The following is a 20,417-nucleotide window of genomic DNA, read 5'->3' as shown; positions in this document are numbered from 1 at the left end:
AGTAAACATCACAGTGAACTATCACCAAAATGAAACGCAAGTAATACAATTACAAATATTTGTATCACACAGTGTGTGCATTCCAGTGGAATATGGTGACACAAAACAACAAAATGTAATGTAAGCCGATGCATCATGACAGCGCTCAGACCCAAGCACATTAGCGACTGACAATTCTGCATATGTTGGTAATAAATCATATTATTAGACTGGCACAACAGCTTATTACATGTGCCATATGTAACCAGGGCTTGGCATGAACTGTTTTTGCCATTTACAAATTCACATCAGTATGAAACAAAATATGTAGGTCCTATATTTATAGCATTATTTAAAAGCTTTATTGACATTTTACAATAAACACTTTATAATCTGTCCAAAACAGGCCAAAGAAATTGTCTAACTCGTCTTGCACCTATTACATTTTATGTTGCAGCAGGATTCATTTTTAAACAGTCTTTTTTCGTTTAATATTCACAGACAGAATAAACTTACCTCACTAATCAGTGACTGAATCCGTTGCTCTTAAACAGCTTTCATGAGGTGAATTATTCCAGGTTTATTTCTCACCGCGTCTCAAACCGATGTAAAGTGTTGATGTGTTTATTTGAGTTTGTCGAGTTGATGTGGGCATCACTGTGCTCTCGCATGGAGCGGTATTTGAATCTCTAAAGAATGCGCATTAACGGATAATGAGACACTCAAGAACGACTGATTTCTCTCCCTTTTCAAACAGATTACATAAACGCAGAATATTTGTTTTCAGTTTAATTTACATGATTTAAAACATAACATGTCAATGTTTCTTTAGATTATATCTTATGTTTGTGTGATAAGTTTTCACTAAGTTAAGCCGGGTGCACACTGTGCGATTTTGGCCACGATTTGGCCGTCTGAGACAAATTTAGCAAATCCTAAAAGATTCCTCAGATCCTAGGCTAAAATCTGACGTCTTTGGTCGTTAGTTTGACATGTTCACCGGCCGCCGATTAATGAGCTCTGCGATCAAATTTTACCTCAGACGAAATTCTGGCAGTGTCAGAAGATTTGGCACAGAATCCTGCAGTGTGCCTTCTCCTACGACAACAGTCAAATATCTCGGTTTTTCAAGAAACTATGACCAAAACGAGAGCTAGAAATGTATTTGTAGCCAGAAATTCAGTCCCGCGTGTAATGCAGCTCACTGTCACTGAACGCGTATTTCATTGATGAAATAAAGCTCCGGGTGAGTTTTCTTGCGTGCGTCCATTTTTAGCGCGCCTTAACTATCATACAGTCTGACAAGGGACATTCGCAAAGGATTTTGAAAAATCGCACAGTGTGCAGGACCCATTAGAGATCATTTTCTGAAGAGAATCAGATTAGACATCTTTGACAGCTGCAGACTGTGCATCATGTTTGCTTTCTTAATTTTGCAAAAAGCACAACAAAGTTGTAAAAAACTTTCTTTTTTTAAAAAAAAGGGGAAGAAAAAAAACAAAACGTTTTTTTCAATTTCAATTCAACACAACACACACATTAAAAAAATGAAACTAAACATGATGTATAACACTTGCCTGAAGTAATTTGAGTCTCTTTGGCACTTTTTGGAAAAACTTGACTCCTGGAGGTTAAATACATGGAGAGAGCATATCAAGGAATAACAGAACAAATGCGTTAATTAATTAGGAACTATGGAAACTAATAAGCACTATGAAAACTGACTTTCTGTAATGTTTCCCAGGAGCACCCTTCAAGTCTAACCATGGTAGATCTTCTCAACATTGCCAGAGACATCGCCCGCGGCTGCCAGTACTTAGAAGAGAACCAGTTCATCCACAGGTATCATTTCCAACACCCCAGCACACCTACACACATTAGAGATCAATTTGACAACAGATGGATGATCTGCTTTTTCCTGAAGTCAGCACAAATTCAGCGCTCCTCGACTCCGTTCAGGAGTTCTGCTTCCCTCTTGTACCTGCAATGGGAGTTCTGCTTCTTTTTGACACACTCATCCAGAATGGCATGAAAAATGAGTCCACTTAGAGCTCATTTATGCTACATGAGCAGTCCAGTCATCAATCCAGCTATAAAACAGGGACGCTGTGACACTTACCCATCTGCAGTTTCCTACTGAACTTCCTCAACACTGCCGAGTTAAAACGTATCTGGGCCTTCGAGTTTAACTTCAACTTTTTGGTCAAAACCCAGAGGGAATGGTTGTTTGGCCCTTTCAGAAGTTTTTTTTTTAGCATAAAAAGCATAATCCTTTGTTGTCAGATATAGGATGTTCAACACCACATGCCTTCAAACTGTACTAAAAGTAATTGGAAACATTAAAAAAGAAACAAGAATAATCTTCATCAAAAATTCTTCATAGCTTTTTTGGCCAACAACCACACAATTAGACAAAGAAGTGGGACAATAAGTCCAGGTTTGTTTTTTTGATTTTGTTTGTTTTTGAGGCAGGTAAATAAATAAGAAATATTTGATTGATGTGCTCAAACAACACCTAAAGTATATTTAGCTGTAACGTTCTCAAATAAAACTTTAAATACCAAGGGTACTGTGTGTTCAAGGAACACTCCACGTTTTTTGAAAATAGGCTAATTTTTCAAGTCCCTTAGAGTTATACAGTAGACTTTTACAGTTTTTGAATCTATTCAGCCGATCTCTGTATCTGGCGTCAGCACTTTTAGCATAGCTTAGCATACATCATTGAATCATTAAACCATTAGCATCGCGCTCAAAAATGACCAAAGACTTTTAATATATTTTCCTATTTAAAACTTGAGTCTTCTGTAGTTACATTGTGTACTATAAGACCAACAGAATTGTTTTATTTATTTATTTTTTTTATATAGCTAGGAACTATTTTCTGCATAATATCATCGCACTGCTGCACTCTTGGTACGGCAGCAAAATTCCCTGATTATTACGCAGGAATGAGATAATAGTTCCTATCAATAATTGGTCTAAAAATGTAAACTTTTCTTTTTCTGTTGGTCTTAGTACACGAAATGGAAATGAAAAAATATTATCTTTTTTTTAAAAAGTAATTTTTTAGACTTTAGTAGTTATTTTTGAGCGCGATGCTAATGGTCTAATCCGATTCAATGATGTATGCTAAGCTATGCTAAAAGTTCTACCGCCAGATACAGAGATCGGCTAAATGGATTCAAAATTGGTAAAACTCAACTGTTAAGGGACTTGGAAAATATGCCTATTTTCAAAAAAAGTGGAGTGTTCCTTTAAAAACTAATTTTTGAACTTGACAAAAGCTGAAGAAAACAAACATTGAACCTTGACTCCTAGAAATTAATAGAAGCCAGATTGGAGTAGTCAGTTTTACATAGTCTCAGTCTCTCTCTCTCTCTCTCTCTCTCTCTCTCTTTGTTAGCGGTTGGTGAGCAGATGGGCTATGAGAATATATTGTCAGCTTCGAGAATGAACAAAGCAGTAGTAATCTTTCTCAAAACGGAAGCTTTGGTCAATAAAGTAATTGAGAACGGGTTGTGGGTTAAGGAAATGTTTGTTAATATTACTCCGCTGTTTGCTCCGGCAACAAAAGTAATCATTTCAAACGTCCCTCCATTCATTGAAAACGAAGTCATAGTGAGAGCGCTTACGAGATTCGGAAAAGTGGTAAGTGAGATAAAAACAGTGTCTTTGGGATGTAAGAACCCCGCGCTTAAGCACGTTATGTCTTTTAGAAGACAAGCGTTTATGCTTCTGAGTTCTTCTGATAAAGTACTGGATGTGTCGTTTAGAGTGAATGATGGCGACAGTTCGTACATGATTTTTGCTAGTACGGAAAGCCTGCGATGTTTTGAGTGTGGGGAGTATGGACATAAAAGACTATCATGCCCTCAAAAGAAAACAACTTCGGAGGAACCTAGGATTATTGTTGAAACGGATGAACAATTGGTGCGTGAGGATGTGGCGGGGAAACAGACACCAGGAGAGGAAAAGTCAGGTTTGGACGGAGACCCCGTTGTACAGACGAGTGAGGCCAATGGATTAGAGGTGAGTGAGAATGCTGTGAGTGATTTAAACTATGTTGATAAAGAAAAGCCAAGCTGTAGCAATGTAAATGGTACTGAAGTTGTAAGAGAGCAACATGTAGTTAGTCATGTAGGCCTTTGTGGCAGTGGTGAGCAGAGTAGTAATATGGAGGAGGATGATGCGGCTTCTGATATTATGACGCAGAGCCAGGATGATATGAAGGATGATGAGAGTTTGTCAGATTTGTCGGATCTCGGTAAAATTGATGAGGATTTGTACTCTGTGGAACAGATAAATGCGTTTTTGGACGAGACTAAAGGAAAAAGGGTAGAAATAGGAGATTTCTTCCCTGACGTAGAGAAGTTTGTTGCTTCTGTGGTGTGGGCACGTAAAACATACAATCATACAGTGTTATCGCAACAGAAACGGTACAGACTGAAGAAGTATATAACAGTGTTGCGGCAGGGTAAAAGGAACTTGAATGAAAGAAAGAATCGAGGAAAAGCTAAATAAAAATTATGGCTTCATATATAGTTTTGTGTTTCTTTTCCTTTTTCTTCTACTGTTTTTTCTACTCTTCCTATTTCATGGAGTATCTTAGAATAGGCTCTTTAAATGTGAATGGTCTGAGGGATAAGAAAAAGCAGGCTTTAGTATCAGAGTATTTTCATATTAAGAATATTTCAGTAGGATTTCTCCAAGAAACCCATAGTAATACGAGTAATGAGTCTGAATGGGGTTTGTGGTGGAAGGGGGAATATGCTTTAAGTCATTGCTCAAATTTTAGTGCAGGAGTAGCGATCTTGTTTAATCCAACTTTGAAGGCAAAACTTATATCTAGACATGAGATAGAACCTGGAAGATTACTCCTAGTAAGAGCCGAAATACAAAATTTTAAATTTCTGTTTGTTAATATGTATGCCCCTAATGGTGGAACAGAAAGAGTTCTTTTGTTTGAGAAATTGGGTCGTGTTTTAAAAGCTCTTAATTCAAGTGACGTAATTATAATGGCAGGAGACTGGAATTGCACTTTGAATTTTAACATGGATAGAAATGCTGAGGAACCTCACCATAAATCAGCACTTGCATTATCTGAAGTAGTTAAGAGTTTGAATCTCGATGATATTTGGAGAGCAAAAAACCCATCACTTAAACAATATACCTGGGTAAAAGTTACGGATGGCAAAGTTTATGCTGCAAGGTTAGATCGTTTTTATGTGACACGTGATTCAAGTAATAGAGTGGGTAATGTTAATATTATTCCAAATATAATTTCAGATCATAAAATGGTAACCATGGATTTTGTATTGTTAAAGGAAAGAAAAAGGAGTATGTATTGGTATTTTAATAATAAACTCTTACAAGATATTGTCTTTTGTGCAAATTTTAAATTGTTTTGGGAGTCATGGCAAATGCAAAAAGAACATTATGTTGATATAAAACAATGGTGGGACATTGGAAAGGTGCAAATTAGAGTTTTCTGTTAGCAATATTCGTCATATTCAAACACAACATTGAAGACTCGGATACAGGACTTGGAAAATGAGATCTCTGATATAGAGGAGAAAATGATGGCAAGGAATGGACTCTGGTTGGAAGCTGCCCTTTCAGAGAAAAAGCTTCTGTTGAACTCTTTATTGCATGACAAAGTGAAAGGTGCCCTTGTTAGGGCTCGTTTTATTCAAAGTAAAGACATTGACGGACCCACTAAATTCTTTTTTAATTTAGAGCGAAAGACTAATCAAGGAAAGATGATGGTGGGTTTAAAAAATGATGACGGTCTTGTTACTTATGATCCCTGTGAAATGAGAAAAATCGCTGTTGATTTTTATTCTGATTTATATACAGCTAATGTCACAGATTCTAAATGTAAAGAAGATTTATTTTCATGTCTTAAGAGTTTGATGCCCGAGCAACGAGAGGATATTGATTTACCAATCACATTCCAAGATGTGACTAAATCTGTCAAAGATCTTTCATCAGAGAAGGCTCCTGGTCTAGACGGTCTAACAGCTGAATTCTATAAACAGTTCTGGCATGTGATCGGAAAAGACTATTTTGAGGTGCTTTTATTTTCAATACAGACTGGGTCTTTACCTAAGAGTTGTAATAGAGCAGTGTTGTCTTTGTTACCAAAAAAAGGTGATTTATATTGTTTGAAGAATTGGCGACCTGTTGCATTAATGTGTATGGATTATAAAATTTTTTCAAAATGTATTGCCAGCAGATTAAATAATTATATGAGTGTTTTAATCATGAAAGAACAATCTTATTGTGTAAAGGGGCGATGTATTAGAGATAATTTATTTTTAATGCGAGATGTAATAGATTATGCAATGTATAATGATGTTGATTTGGGATTAATATCACTTGACCAAGAAAAAGCGTTCGACAGAGTCGACCATGCCTATTTGTTTGAGTTACTTAAGACTTTTGGTTTCGGAGATCGGTTTATTTCGTGGGTTAATTTATTATACAATGAAGCTGAATGTATGGTCAAAGTAGCTGGAGGGTTAAGTGTTCCTATTAAAATACAGAGGGGAATAAGACAGGGATGCCCTCTTTCAGGGCAGCTCTATAGTCTTGCGATTGAACCCCTACTGTGCAAATTAAGAGAACAGTTGACAGGTTTACACATTGAAGGGTCAAATATTTCAAATTATGTGAAATTATCAGCTTATGCTGATGATGTAACGGTCATAATTAGGGACAATAATGATATTAAAGTGGTTTTAGAAAATCTTAAATGTTATGGGAGAGCATCATCAGCACAAATAAATTGGACAAAAAGTGAGGCCTTATGGTGTGGTTCAGAGAGGCTAAATGTCCCACAGCTGCCTAATAATATTATATGGCGCAAAGATGGTTTTAAGTTTTTAGGAGTGTTTTTAGGCTCTGAAACATATAAAAAAAAGAATTGGGAAGGATTATTGGAAAAAGTGTGTCTCCGGTTATCAAATTGGAAATGGCTAATACCTCAGCTCTCCTATAGGGGAAGGGTCTTAATAGCCAATAATCTTGTTGCTTCAACTTTGTGGCATAAATTGACTGTATTGGACCCCCCTGCTGCTGTCACTAAGGACATTCAGAGATGTATTGTTGAGTTCTTTTGGACAGGTCAGCATTGGCTGAAACCTGCAGTACTTTACCTGCCTCTTCATGAGGGGGGGCAAGGTTTAATTGATGTAGATAGTAGGATTGCTGTTTTTAGACTACAAGCTGCCCAGAGGCTGTTGTATGGGGAAGATGTCTGTTGGGCTGATGTGGCTTGTGGTCTTTTGAGGAGAGGAGGACGACTGGGACTAGATCGACACTTGTTTTTAATGAAATTAAATGATGAGATATTAGCCGAGTTAACTCCGTTTTATAAAACTGTCCTGAAATCCTGGAATGTTCTGAGAACTGTTCGTGAAGAAGGAGTTGCAAGTGGATCATGGATTAAAGAAGAACCTCTCCTGTATAATCCCACATTACCTATGGACATCTTGAACTCTCATTCCATGCTGACTGCTATGGTGAAAGCTAAGTTTATAAAAGTCTCTCATCTTTGGAGTAAGAGAGAATGGTTGCCTTCAAGAGACATTGCGGCAAAACTTGGTATTAAATCACTCCGAGTCGCAGAAAGATTAAGGACTGAATTTTTATCTGTAATACCATCAACATTTGCAGTTTTTTTGGAAGAGGAAACAAAGAAGAAATGTAATAATGAGATGGTTGAGTTTCCAAGTCTGAGTGTAAAGGCAGCTGTGGAGATATGGCCAGAGGATAAAGGAAAGTTGCTGAGTTTTAAAACTCCAGAACTTAGTTTGTTTGCTGATATTGGAAAAAGAGCAATGTATCAGACCTGTGTAAAAGTGAGGCATTTTGAATCATTAAAAAGCGTCTCAGACTCTAAATGGCAAGGGATGGAAGGATTTGATGTTCCCCCTACTGGTAGCTGGAGGACTTTATATAAACGTCCTATCGATAAGAGAACTGCGGACCTCCAGTGGCGATTAATACATGGAATAATAACCACCAATAGACATAGGGCACATATTGATCCAACAGTAACGGATGAATGTCCCTTTTGTCTTAAGTCTGAAGATGTGTTTCACTTATTCTTGAAGTGTGAAAGATTGAAGCCAATGCTTCTGCTGTTGGAAGAATGGAGTACAAATTTGAAATTTGAATTTTCTTTTAATGGTTTTATTTATGGCCCTAAATATAACTATCAAAACAGAAAAAGAGATGTGTTAATAAACTTTTTATATGGTCAAGCGAAATTAGCCGTGTGGCTGACAAGAAAAGCAAAGATGAATGGGAGTGTTTCTACTGATGTCAAGATGACTTTAAGGGGTCTGATATCTGCTCGGCTTACGGTTGAGTTTGCATATTATAAAATGGTTGGAGATCTTGATACTTTTGAACAAACTTGGGGTTTGAATGATGTTTTATGTAAATTAGAAGATGGAATTTTACAAATGTGTGTGTGAGTATTTTATTGTGATTATTATTATTATCAAATTTTTTTTTTTTTTTTTTTTTTTTTTTTTTTGTTGTTGTTGAATATGAGCATATGTGAATATCTCTGTGTTTTATATATTTATATATTTTGATTAATTGTTAAAATAAAGAAAGACTAAAAGTCAAAGTCTCTCTCTCTCTCTCTCTCTCTCTCTCTCTCTCTCTCTCTCTCTCTCTCTCTCTCTCTCTCTCTCTCTCTCTCTCTCTCTCTCTCTCTCTCTCTCTCTCATGCAAAAACAAAAACCTGTTAGTTCTTTAGAATGATGGATAAATATGATGGAAAGTACAGAAAAGTACATTCTTTAGATAAGTGTTAAATGAACTCAGAGTTGTGAGAATTCTGATAAGTGTCAGATCCAGGTGATGTGTGTCAGCTCTTAAAGTGACAGCAGCCTAATGAACCTGCTGCTGTCTGTGATTAATGTTCATCAAAGAACAAAAGACAAAGAGAAAATCACTATCTGCTCTTGATGGAATAACCTTTGTAGCTTTAATAAGGATTAATCTATATTGCATTTCTAATTTATATGCAGGGAGGACTGTGAAGTGTTTGATAACTTTATTACATTTCTGTATATGTCCTACCTATTTTATCTACCTGAAAATCTTTAAAAAAAACTCTTAATAAAGGTAACATGAGTCAAATGTTGAAACGTGATATATTAAAGGCACAGCTAAATTACATTTATTACAATGGATTTATGTGAAGATTGTTTTAAGTTCACTTAAATTACATTTTATATTCTTTAAAGCCTATTAAATGTTAAAATCGATAGCTTTCAATTATGGTGTAATGTTGAATGGCTATAATGAAAGACTAAAATTGAGGGGGGAGAAATCCATGTAACAGAGACATCCGTTCTGGAATCAGTGATACTGGCCTTCAGCTTAGTAAAAAGATTTAAACAAATATTTGAAATATACTGACATTGTTGTTTCTATATCATTTTGGAGATTAAATTTAATGTGCAAGTAATTGTGAGGAATTACAGGAAAAGGTGCAATTCTTTTTTTTTATTTATTTATTTTTTATTGATGATCATTGTTAGTTTTATCTTAGGTCCATTAAAATTTTTATTTTTATTTTAATGTTATTAAACAGTAACTAAGAAATTAATATTACTTAGAATAATTAATTCTTTATAAGAATTTTTCATTGTCAGTTTGGTAATAATGAATTAACATGTTAATTAATGAAGTCGTATGTCTCAAAGTTTTGCTGAACAATAACAAATAATCAGAACAGTTCTAATCATTAGGGCATGTTGTAGTCCAGATTAAAACATAAAAATGTTTAAGCTTGAAAATAAATAGCCTATTAAGTCTTTAAGTATTAAGTATTTGGTGCTGTGATGAACAACATTGAGATCACAAAAAACGAAGGGCTGTTTTAAAAACTCAAAAAAAAAGATGCTTTTGTTTGCGGGGTTTCCGGGGTAATCGCTTCATTCTGCCGTTCATCAGCGCCCTCTGCTGTCACTGAGCGGCTCTTCAGCAGCGCGTCTCGTTTACTCGTTCAGTCATGTGCAAACGCACGTTGGTCTTGTTTACATCTGAGCGCTTCCCTTTGACGCAGAATACAGCGGTGTTGAGCATTTATACGGTTGATGGGTAAAGTATTCGTGAGTGCATAATAAAAAAAAATTAATTGTTAATAAATTATTATTTACGATATTTTAAAGTGCCCACGATAACAATATCGTGCATATTCATTATCATGATAAATCGCATTATCGAAAATCGGCACATGTCTATAACACGTAAACTAGTCTCAGACTAAAATGCATGTTTGAATGGTTTTAACTGAAATCAACTTGCACTGACATCTTTAAATATATCAGTGGCAAGATGCACACCAGTAATATTGATTTCTTAGGAATGTTTATAAAAGCTAACACTAACTTAAATGTCCTAGCTGAACTAAAGCCTAATTCTGGCTTAATCTAAGTCCTGTCTGTGAAACAGGGCCAATAAGTTTTAAATCTTTTTGTTAATTAAATCTGTACTACATTTGAGACTTCATTTTGTTGATCATACAGTAAGATATCTCCCAAATTCCTATTCCTATAAATTGTTATTTGTTCAAAACTCTTTAATTGTTCTTTACTATCAAGGTGAAATGAGAATCCTCTTTAAGTACAGTCTTTTTGGGTTCGTCAAAGTAAAAGGAGGAAAAAGTATGACCATAATGCAAAACATTTGGTGCCAGGTGTGCGAACACCTAAAACTATCAGGAGTTTATTCATTCTACAGTATCTGGACCGTCAGAAAACAATAAATGTTAAAATAACCCGTATATAAAATAAATATATAAAACCCTTATATAAAAAATAAATAAGCAAAGCACTGTTCATTATGGTGTTGCTGCTTTAAGTCAGCCAGTGATACGGACAGAGTTTTGCTTTAGTGTGGTTTCAGTGTTGACAGCTTCACTGTTTATAATTGGAGCGTTCTGTCTTTGTTGCATTGTTAGCGGTGTAGATGAGATGTCATTCATTTCACATGCTTTAAATATGTGTAGACATCGTCTCACAATGGTGCATGACTTAAAATACAAAGTAGACGCAAGTAATTGGACAACAGACATAATTGGCATTTATAACTAGAATTATTATATTACAGATTGTTTTAGAATTATTATTTTTCTTTTGGCAAAAATATCAGTATAGTTTAAAAAAAAAACTATACTGCATTTACAGTAAACCATTTCCAAAATATTGTTGCTGAACAATGCTATAATCTTAAACTGGCAGAGCTTAAGAGGGTGAAAATATTTCTCAGCATGAATATGGTGATAAATGTTTTATTTTTTATTTAAATATTGGATGTATATGTGTCTGTTTTCTAAATGTGACAGTCCTCCTTTTGTTCCTAACAGGGACATTGCTGCCAGGAACTGTCTTCTGACCTGTAAAGGTTCAGGGAGGGTGGCTAAGATTGGTGACTTTGGCATGGCCAGAGACATCTACAGGTATGGTACATATTTTACATGGCATCATGAGCTCATAAATCACTTAAAAATCCTCCTGATAGCGGCATCAAAGTTCTGTTTTGCATCTGAGTTTTCATTCAGTTGGCTGTAAAATGTGAAGGTCCATTATGTGGCTGCATTTTTTTCCTCCACGGTATTTCAGCTGAGAAAAGATGAAAGCGTATCTCATTCTGAAAATCCAATTGTGAGCTTTTATTACCAACATATCTCATTTTAAGGCAAGAGTCAAGCAAACAAAATTAATAAGTGCTCGGCTAATTTAAAGGGTAGATTTCTATTCTCTTATTCCCCGTTATTTACAGCGAGGTTGACCTGTACGGGTCAATGTTCTCTTTCCCTCTCCCCAAGAGCAAACTATGGCTGTGCTTGTATAACACTGCCATGCTGCACCACTCTTATACAGTATGTAGACTACAGTACATAGATTTTATGAATGGAAATGTTAGTTATCTAATTATAATGGGGCATGAATTGCTGAAATCATAATGTGCATTGTTTGCATAGTTTTTTTTTTTTTTAATACTGGGGGGAAAGAACATTTCTAAACTGTCTTCTGAACAAAACCCCAGATTGATTTGAACATTGAGTTGAACAGATTGATTTTATTTCCCAAAACATCAAAATATTTAATGATATTTTTTTTCCAGGCAATACTGGTATAGTGGGTCTCTTCATTTTTCTACAAGCCAGACAGTTATTTTATTTTTGACATAAAGATTAAAATGGATATTATATAGTAAATTTAGTAGCTAATTATCATTAAAATATTCATAAAGAATACAGGGTATACTATCCGGGGGGTCTTGAAAAGTATTAAAAGGTGATAAATCAATTTTGGAAAAATTAAGACCCTTATAAACTATTAAAGTCTTATCACGACTTAATAAAAAAAAAATTGAAAGTATTTTGATCAAGCTTTGTCAAAAGAGTTTGACTCCAAAAAGTATTTATGAATATATTTATTTCCATCCCCGTAAGTATTAAAAAACAACGGGGCGCTCAGTCTGAGATCGGCTCGGAGCGTGCGCACCAGGGATGGAAATTAGCACCGCCACCTGCCAAATGCGGCTGATTTTGAGTTGTGGCGGGTAAACTCGCTTCACCTACCGAGCTGTTTCTCTTTGTAAACTTTGTTTAATGCATGCGAGTGCTGCCGTATGTGCGCATATGACCAGTCGTTTTCTCCGTCATCACTCGCGTGAAGACGCGCTGTGAGACTTGCGCGCTCTGCCTCTGTGAGAAGATCTGATGCTGTGCATCATCCGAGAGTGCGCAAATATTGAGTTCTCTTTCAAGTCTTGTGCTTAAACGGACAAACTCACACAAGAAGTATGTCAACATGTCCATCTTGATGAGTATCCAAGCAGACATAGTCTGAATATGCCTTAAGTGAACTGTATAGTATGCACAGTCGAGAAAGACGAGCATATCCCTGGATCAGGTCTTAAAGGCGCAGTAGCCTTTACTGCTGCCTGAGTGATGTCCTTATATTTAGTTTGACATTAAACAATGCTCTTGATTGAATAGCTTTTGTAAGTTTAATCAGGATTAATCTTTCATTTAAACAGTTAAATATGCAGTTATTTTACATTTTATTACTTTATTCAATTTCTGTACCTTTCTGCAGGCCAGTAGGCATGTACATTATTATTTATTGTACACATGAGTGAGGTCGAGTTAAACATTTTAGTTTGAATTTTATTTTTCGGTTTTGGTTTCTTCTTTTTTGATTTCAGCCAAGAATTTTGATTTCGGTGCATCCCATTCTAAAAATGTTCTGCTCGGTATGTTGTCAACACGCTTCAAAGATGCCAGAACGAATAGTTTCATTGTTGGGACTAAAAAACATAAAACTGGAAGCCATTGTAGAGCTTGTAGTATTAATTTTCACATGCAGTTACACATTGTCAGTTAAAAACAAAAAAGTGGCTGGTAAAAACATTGAGTGGTAGACTGAAAAAAGTTCATTTCCATCCCTGGCGAGCGCTGTCCACGGGTGACGTCATGTATTTTGCGAAATGCGCAGTTAGGTGATGTGTCGCCCTCCATACGTTGCAAAACAGAGATGCAAAATAAACGATACAAAATTGGCCTACGATAGAGATTTTAATTCTACATTCGACTACAACTGTTTATTAAAGGTTTGTTGCCGATTAGAACTTGAAGTGCGATGAGGTCTTAAAATATTTTGAGAAGGTCTTTAAAAAGTCTTAAAAAGGTTACCCTGGAATAATCATCTGAAGAAAAATATAAAAACATTTAATTCTTGAAATAGTATATAATGTGTATAGTCATGAAGTGAAATTGCTTAATTATTTAGTCTTACCCCTGATTGATTTGTCATTACATTCAGAAGCGTATTTTAAACTGATGGGGAAATTAACATTTCATTTAAAGAGCTGCCCAAACTTTGATTGACTTTTTTTTTTCCTATGGAAGGAGGCAAGGGGCACAAAATAAGTTATTATGAAAATGCAGTCACTCTTCCATAATGCGCAAATGCACAGTGTTTGATTCAGGTCAACAGCAAACAACTACACCACTGATGTCCCCTCAATCCTTTAATACATACACTTTTATATTAGAATTTTTCCACAGTAAAGCAATGTGGTGTTTAGTGGTGAGGATCTAACTAACAATCCCCATGTCTTCATAAGCTATATTTTCAGATACTGTCTTTAGAGAGATACACAATTTGGCACTAGTATGAATCGTCCTTTGACATCATTCATCAGATGAGATGGCAGCACCGCTGTGATGAAATGAAAGAAGTTGTGAGCTTGACTGCCTCTCATCCGCTACTAGAACGTGTGTCTGAAAATGGCTCACTTAGCTGGTGAAAGAAGGGTATTATTAGCCAGAGAAAAGCTGAGGGGAAAAGATGGAGCCTTGTTTTACTCCCTCCGGAGCGTTGCCATAAAAGCGTGCTCTAATTGCTGATGTAGATTTTTCTCGCATTTTCCCGCTGAGTTCTGCAGACAGGACAGGAGTTCAGAGCTGTGAGGAAAATACGATTGGGGATGGGGAGAATTACAGCGGAGGTTTGCGTGAATATTTCATCTCATCTTCTGAGATTTGAGGATGCTGAGATGTGATCAATTTAAATCACATGGTTAACCCATAGAGGTTACTTCAGATTTTTGACAACCATTCATTATCACTGTGGTCATCCGAAAAGCCAATTAGTGAAGTCGAATAGTTTATTTAGTATTTCATGTTTAGTATTTTGAGCATGGTGTTTTAAAGAGGATGAATTTAGAGATGCAAAGTCTTTGAGGGGATTTTGGCATGTTGACAGCAAACAGTAAGACTGTTAGCATGCTAAAACTCTTTCTGACAAGCTGCATCTCCAAATTGATCCTCTTTAAAGCACCATGCGTAAAAATATAAAAGCTCAAAAATCAAACACCACTATATCCATCCAAATAAAGTCACTGCTGGAGTCCAAACCTGTTCCTTTTTCATGCACTATCCATTGTTTTGTGAGGAGCGGAATTATTTGATTATTTTTGAAATCCCTTCATGTTATATTCTCTTTTGTCTTGCTGGTTTTAAATACAAGAGTATGCCCTGAATCCCCTGGAAAACCTTGATCCCAAATCAGCCTAACTATACAAGGATTCCTCTATTAGTCATGGCCATGAAGTCATCTGTATGCTGGGGTACATGTAAATGTTGAAATGCAGTATTTAACAGTAAAAAGGGGGTTCGCATTTAACCCTCATGTACTGTTCGATTTCTGTTTCAGGGTATATACAGCAATCCTTAAGTTAAATTTACTACTTTTTAATACCTTTTTTACTACCTTGAGAATATTTTTTAAAACCATCACGACACTGAATTGCAAGTGTTAATCAGCGGCCTTTCTATTATTCACACAGATTTTGACATATATAACATACAAAAAAGAATAGATTTAGAATCGACACCAGGAGGAAATCTGTATTAAGTTATCATTCAGACACAGTAAAATACATCTCAACATTCACAGAGGTTGGTGAAGGAGAAGAATTACTGCATACACATTTGATTTCAATTAATAATTGGTAATTCAGCAATTCAATTATTTAGTGTTTTTTTTTCAACAACAAAACCTGAGCCAAATATTACATTTCTATAACTGTGATAAGTTGTTGAATTTAACAAAATACTAAAAACTAGTGCTGTCAATCGATTAAAAACTTTAACTAGATTAAATCACACATTTTTTTCTGTGATTAATCGCAATAAAAAAATAAATGTTTTTTGCACGTTTTTAATATATTTTTTAATTTAATAATTTCACTGTTAATCAAATTAATGTAGAAACAACATAAAGACAGTATATTTTAAATACTTGTTTAAATGGCATCTTTTTATGAATGAAGGCCAGTATTACTGATATTAATACAGCTACTGATTTATTTTTATTTTTTTACATTTATTATTAGGCTTCAAAAATATAACAGTTTTTAATTTAAGTAAACTTAAAACAATGCTAACATAAACCCATAATAAATGTCATGTTTACTCCTGCCCTTCCTGTCTTAACTGTTAGGAAATATACAGAAATTTAATAAAGTTATCAAAGTTATATTCAGTCTGCACTGCATAAACTATAAATGAAATAGTTAATCCTTATTAAAGCTACAAAAGTTATTTAGTCAAGAGCAGCGAGTCATTTTCTCTGTTCCCTTTGTTCTTTAACTTACTGACAGGAAACTTTATTGGCTGCTGTCCCTTTAAGAGCAGACAGACACGCGGATCTCACTGTTTACTGTCGATGGATCGCGCCTCATTCTCTCACAACTCTTTTTGTTCATTTTAGACTTTATTTAAATCATTTAAGATTGCTCTTATGAGGATAGTCGTTGAAGATATGCCTTGAAGCAAGTCTAAAATAAAACGTGAGCCAGCCACTTCTGTTGAGCGTGCAGTGTTCGGAGATGATGCCGAACGACCGCTGAATATGACGTCAGCATCAAACATACGTTGAGCCGGAGACGTAAGATCTTTGATAATGTGCCCAGATATGCTAAAGCCCATATCTAAACGAACTAACGCGAACGCAGATACAATTTCAATCAGAATAGGACACCTGATAGTCTGAAAAAAAACATACCTAATTTGGAAAAAAATAATACCTCTGAGACCACATTTAACACTTTTAATGGCCTTAAATTTGACAATTTTGATTTATCACTTTTTAATACTTTTTAAAACCCCGCGGACACCCTGTGTTTAAATCCTGTATTGTTCCGCGTCAAACTGACCATAACTTCTCAATAAGATGTATTATAAATATTTTTAAAAGTGGACCTATACGGTTCAGATCATTAAATCCATATATGGAAATCAGACTCCTTATATGGTCACCGGTGGATCTGAATCTAGTGGAAAAGTTCGCTACTTTCATATATTTAGCTTTGATTTTCTTTAAGTTTTAGAGTTGAACATGTTTTGAAACACCATTCACTGTCAGTACTCTTTAAAACGCAGTAAATACCAACCTGAGCAACACACTCTAATTTTCTTTTTCAACATCTTAAGACAATAAGGCAGTTGTTTTACACTCTTTTTTTCTGTAAAAAAGTAAGAATGATATATATTTACTTGTCACAACCTGAATGTCCTTCATGTTGGGTTTAGGTCAGCCTGACTAATTGATCACAGAAAACAAATCACCAGCATACTCAAGACAGACCAGGCTATGATAAATGATTTAAAAAAAACATATTTCTTATGCCCCAAACAAGACACTAAAGAGTATGTAACTTGTGGATAATGTTGCCTGTTTTATGGTTAATAAACAGTCAATATCCTAGTAATATACGTCCTAATATGCAACTAGTTAATAGAGATAATTGGACCCTATAATAAAGTGTTACCAAAACATATTTATCAACTATGAAGGGCTGAGCTCTTTCATATGTCCCACCCCAAACTTCCTGTTTCAATATGAAGTATGTCAACAAAGAGAAGAAAAAAAAAACTGCTTGTTTGGAGTCTAAACATACATTTTGCTGTAATAAAATCACATTATTATTCTACTATAATAATAATGTTTATTTTTATAGCGCCTTTCAAGAATCGAAGGTCGCTTCACAATGGAGTACAATCAGAAAGCAAATAAAACAAGCAGGTGTACAACAATTAACTACAGATAGACAACATTAAAAAAGAAGTTATATAATCAAAAAGAAGCGTGAGATCACTTGAAGGCAGAGAAGGTGAGATAGATAATTATGGACTGAGCAAAGAAAAATGAGTTTTAAGTTGATTCTTAAAAGTCTGGAGAGTAAGTGCGTTACGGATATTCAGGGGCAGTTTTTCCATAATTTAGGGCCAATAACACTAAAAGCCCTTCCTCTTGGGTATGACAAGCAGGTTTTCATTGCTGGATCTGAGGGTCCGGCCAGGAACATATGGCTGGACTAATTTAGCAAGTTATCACTTCCTTCCTCGATTTCATAAATGAATAGGCTTCGTGCTCCCTGAGTAGGTCCTTCTTTTAAACAATGACTTCAACCATTAAAAAGTATCTTCTCTATAGTAAGAATGTAATCCGGACGTATTGTCCTGCCATTATTATGTGACTTTTCCTAGATTAGGTGGCCTTCAGTCTCTCACCCTTTTCGCATACTTTTTTTCAACTGCTACAGTATATAGGAGGAAAGTATCTACATCTACATATACACACTTCAACTTACACAGTACGGATTTATTTTGGTTTATCTGATGATAAATTGAGTTTATAACGTAGTGTTCAACATCCCAAACTTTGCCTCCCCTGCGGCAGCAAACCATCCCACCAGGGAGCAGAAAGTCAGTAGCAACACAGGTTCTCTGTGATCATCTTCGATTTCCTACAAAGGGTTTCGTTGTTGGTTTCCCTCGAGTCCTGGCATGTGAGGTCCGTTCGCATGAGCGAGATTGCTGGAAATGTGAGTGTAATATTAGTGTGCAAGGTGTGTTTTCGTGCAAACGGTGGAAAAGGCCTCACTGCCACAATCCCAGAAGGCCACACACTAGTTTATACGGAACCAGAGTCCGATAAGACCAGCATTATCAAGATTTTGTCAAAAGTGCAAATTATTTTGTTTAGGAGGTAGTGGGCAGTATATCTTTTAGCCTCAGTCTCTCATTTTCTTTTTGTGATAAATGCACAGCATAATACCCTCCCAAGATTATTGCTTTAGCCACCTCGGGATAGCTGTTGGCAAAAAAGCAAGACCTATTTGTCTCTCTTTTTTCTCTCTCTCTCACTTTATTTCTTTTTCACTGTTGTCAGCAGAGGGTCAGATATTGGAACTAGATCTTGATAACATCAGCTCTGGGTGAGGAAAATGGTGTCAGACTCAGTCATCGCAGTGCGCTATTAGAAATGTCTCTCAGAAAAGACATTCTGTAACTTTTCTTGATAACACTTTAGTATGGGAAACATTAACTTAATAATACTTAATAAGCTCACAATTTACGAATTATTGTTGGTAAGGTAGTTTTTGTAGTGTTTAGGTATTGGGTAGGGTTAAGGGATGTAGAATAAGGTTGTACTAACAAACCAATATCCCAGTAACATGCATGCCAATAAGCAACTGGTTAATGGGGAGAATTGAACACTAAAAGTGTTGCCATGTTTTTTTTTTTTATGTGTTAGATTGCCTGTGCCAAACTCCCCTACACAGTATTAGGGGGTTCTGGGAGGTTGCCAGGATTGTTTGAGGTGGTTTTTATAGTAGTTTGTTGTTGTGGCAGAGTCTCAAATCTGAGTCATGCAAGTAATAGTATGTGCCAAGTTTCAAGAAAACCCTAAAGGGATATTTCACCCCAAAAAATAAAATGATACCATTTACCTACTTGTTTTAACAATGAGACATCTTTCGGTAACACTATTTTTATGGTCCCTTTTTAACATTAAGCTTTGCAACTACATGTCACCTAACTCTCACAGTATTAGACTGTCTACTTAATATCTGCCAACACTTTGTGATGCTCCCAACAGACATTTTAACTGACTATGTTTGAAAGTACATGCCAACTTATTCTAACGCTAACAGTCTACTAATACTCTACTACGACTCTAATGAGAGGTGCATGTAGGTGCAACGTTACTTCTAGTCAACAGAATGTGTTAAAGGGACCATCAAAATAAACTGAGACCCATCTTTCCAGATATCTCCTTTTAGTCATACAGGTTATTTTTCCAGTCAACTGTAATAACAGTGTAAAGGGATGTACAAGTTATTTTCCTGCATGGCACAATTTGGAATCTGCTTCTGGAAAGATTGATCTCATGAAACATTGCAGACAGGATGGTGAACATTTGAACAGCTAAATGTTTTTTATTATTTCCACATTATCTTGTTTGTCACTTTGGATAAAAGAGTCTACCAAATGCATAAATGAACCATAATTACTCAAATAAAAGAATTTATTCATTTAAACGACGTGCCTCTGATAGTGGCGGGGGCGTGGTCAGCATGAACAAATAAAGGCCGGTCTCAAATTAAGGCCGGGGGAAAATGTGTGGATAATCTCCTATATGCCTTTAATTTAATGTGCATTCAGGTTCATCGTAATGTACAGTAGGGTTGTGCTGTGATGGCTGACCGAAATCACGCAACCATCCTGATGCCACGCGCCCTGTTGCAAGTCTTGCCAGTGTGACACACTTAATCCTGGTCTCTTCTATAGTCAACCTCAAAGCTTTGCAGGAATTGCTCTGTAAATTAAATTGAGAATATAACTGATGCGCATATGCCATTTTAAATAGGCTACTGTAGTCTATGAGAGAGGTGACATCTGGGAAAATACCGTGTCAGGAAGGCTATAAAATTTGCGTGCAACCAATAGAAAGTGCAGAGTCATTAGTTGGGTTAGAAAAATAATCAAAATTTTATTGCCGATATTTTTCAGCTCACTTTGGGGGGAAAAATATCGCCATCCATTTTAT

General features: G+C 35.8%; 1 protein-coding gene across 1 annotated transcript in view; it reads left to right on the top strand.

The window, feature by feature from the left end:
- The window catches only part of alk (ALK receptor tyrosine kinase), a 592,666-nt gene that overhangs the window by 563,591 nt on the left and 8,658 nt on the right, over window positions 1-20,417 (top strand). Inside the window, exons 24-25 of the mRNA XM_067454971.1 lie at window positions 1,724-1,821; window positions 11,372-11,464. Of these exons, the coding sequence (XP_067311072.1) occupies window positions 1,724-1,821; window positions 11,372-11,464 (191 nt within the window). The remainder of the gene's footprint in view (window positions 1-1,723; window positions 1,822-11,371; window positions 11,465-20,417) is intronic.

Source organism: Pseudorasbora parva, chromosome 10 (assembly GCF_024679245.1).
Source record: "Pseudorasbora parva isolate DD20220531a chromosome 10, ASM2467924v1, whole genome shotgun sequence".
NCBI classification, from domain to species: domain Eukaryota; kingdom Metazoa; phylum Chordata; class Actinopteri; order Cypriniformes; family Gobionidae; genus Pseudorasbora; species Pseudorasbora parva.
This window is presented reverse-complemented; position numbering and strand designations above follow the sequence as displayed.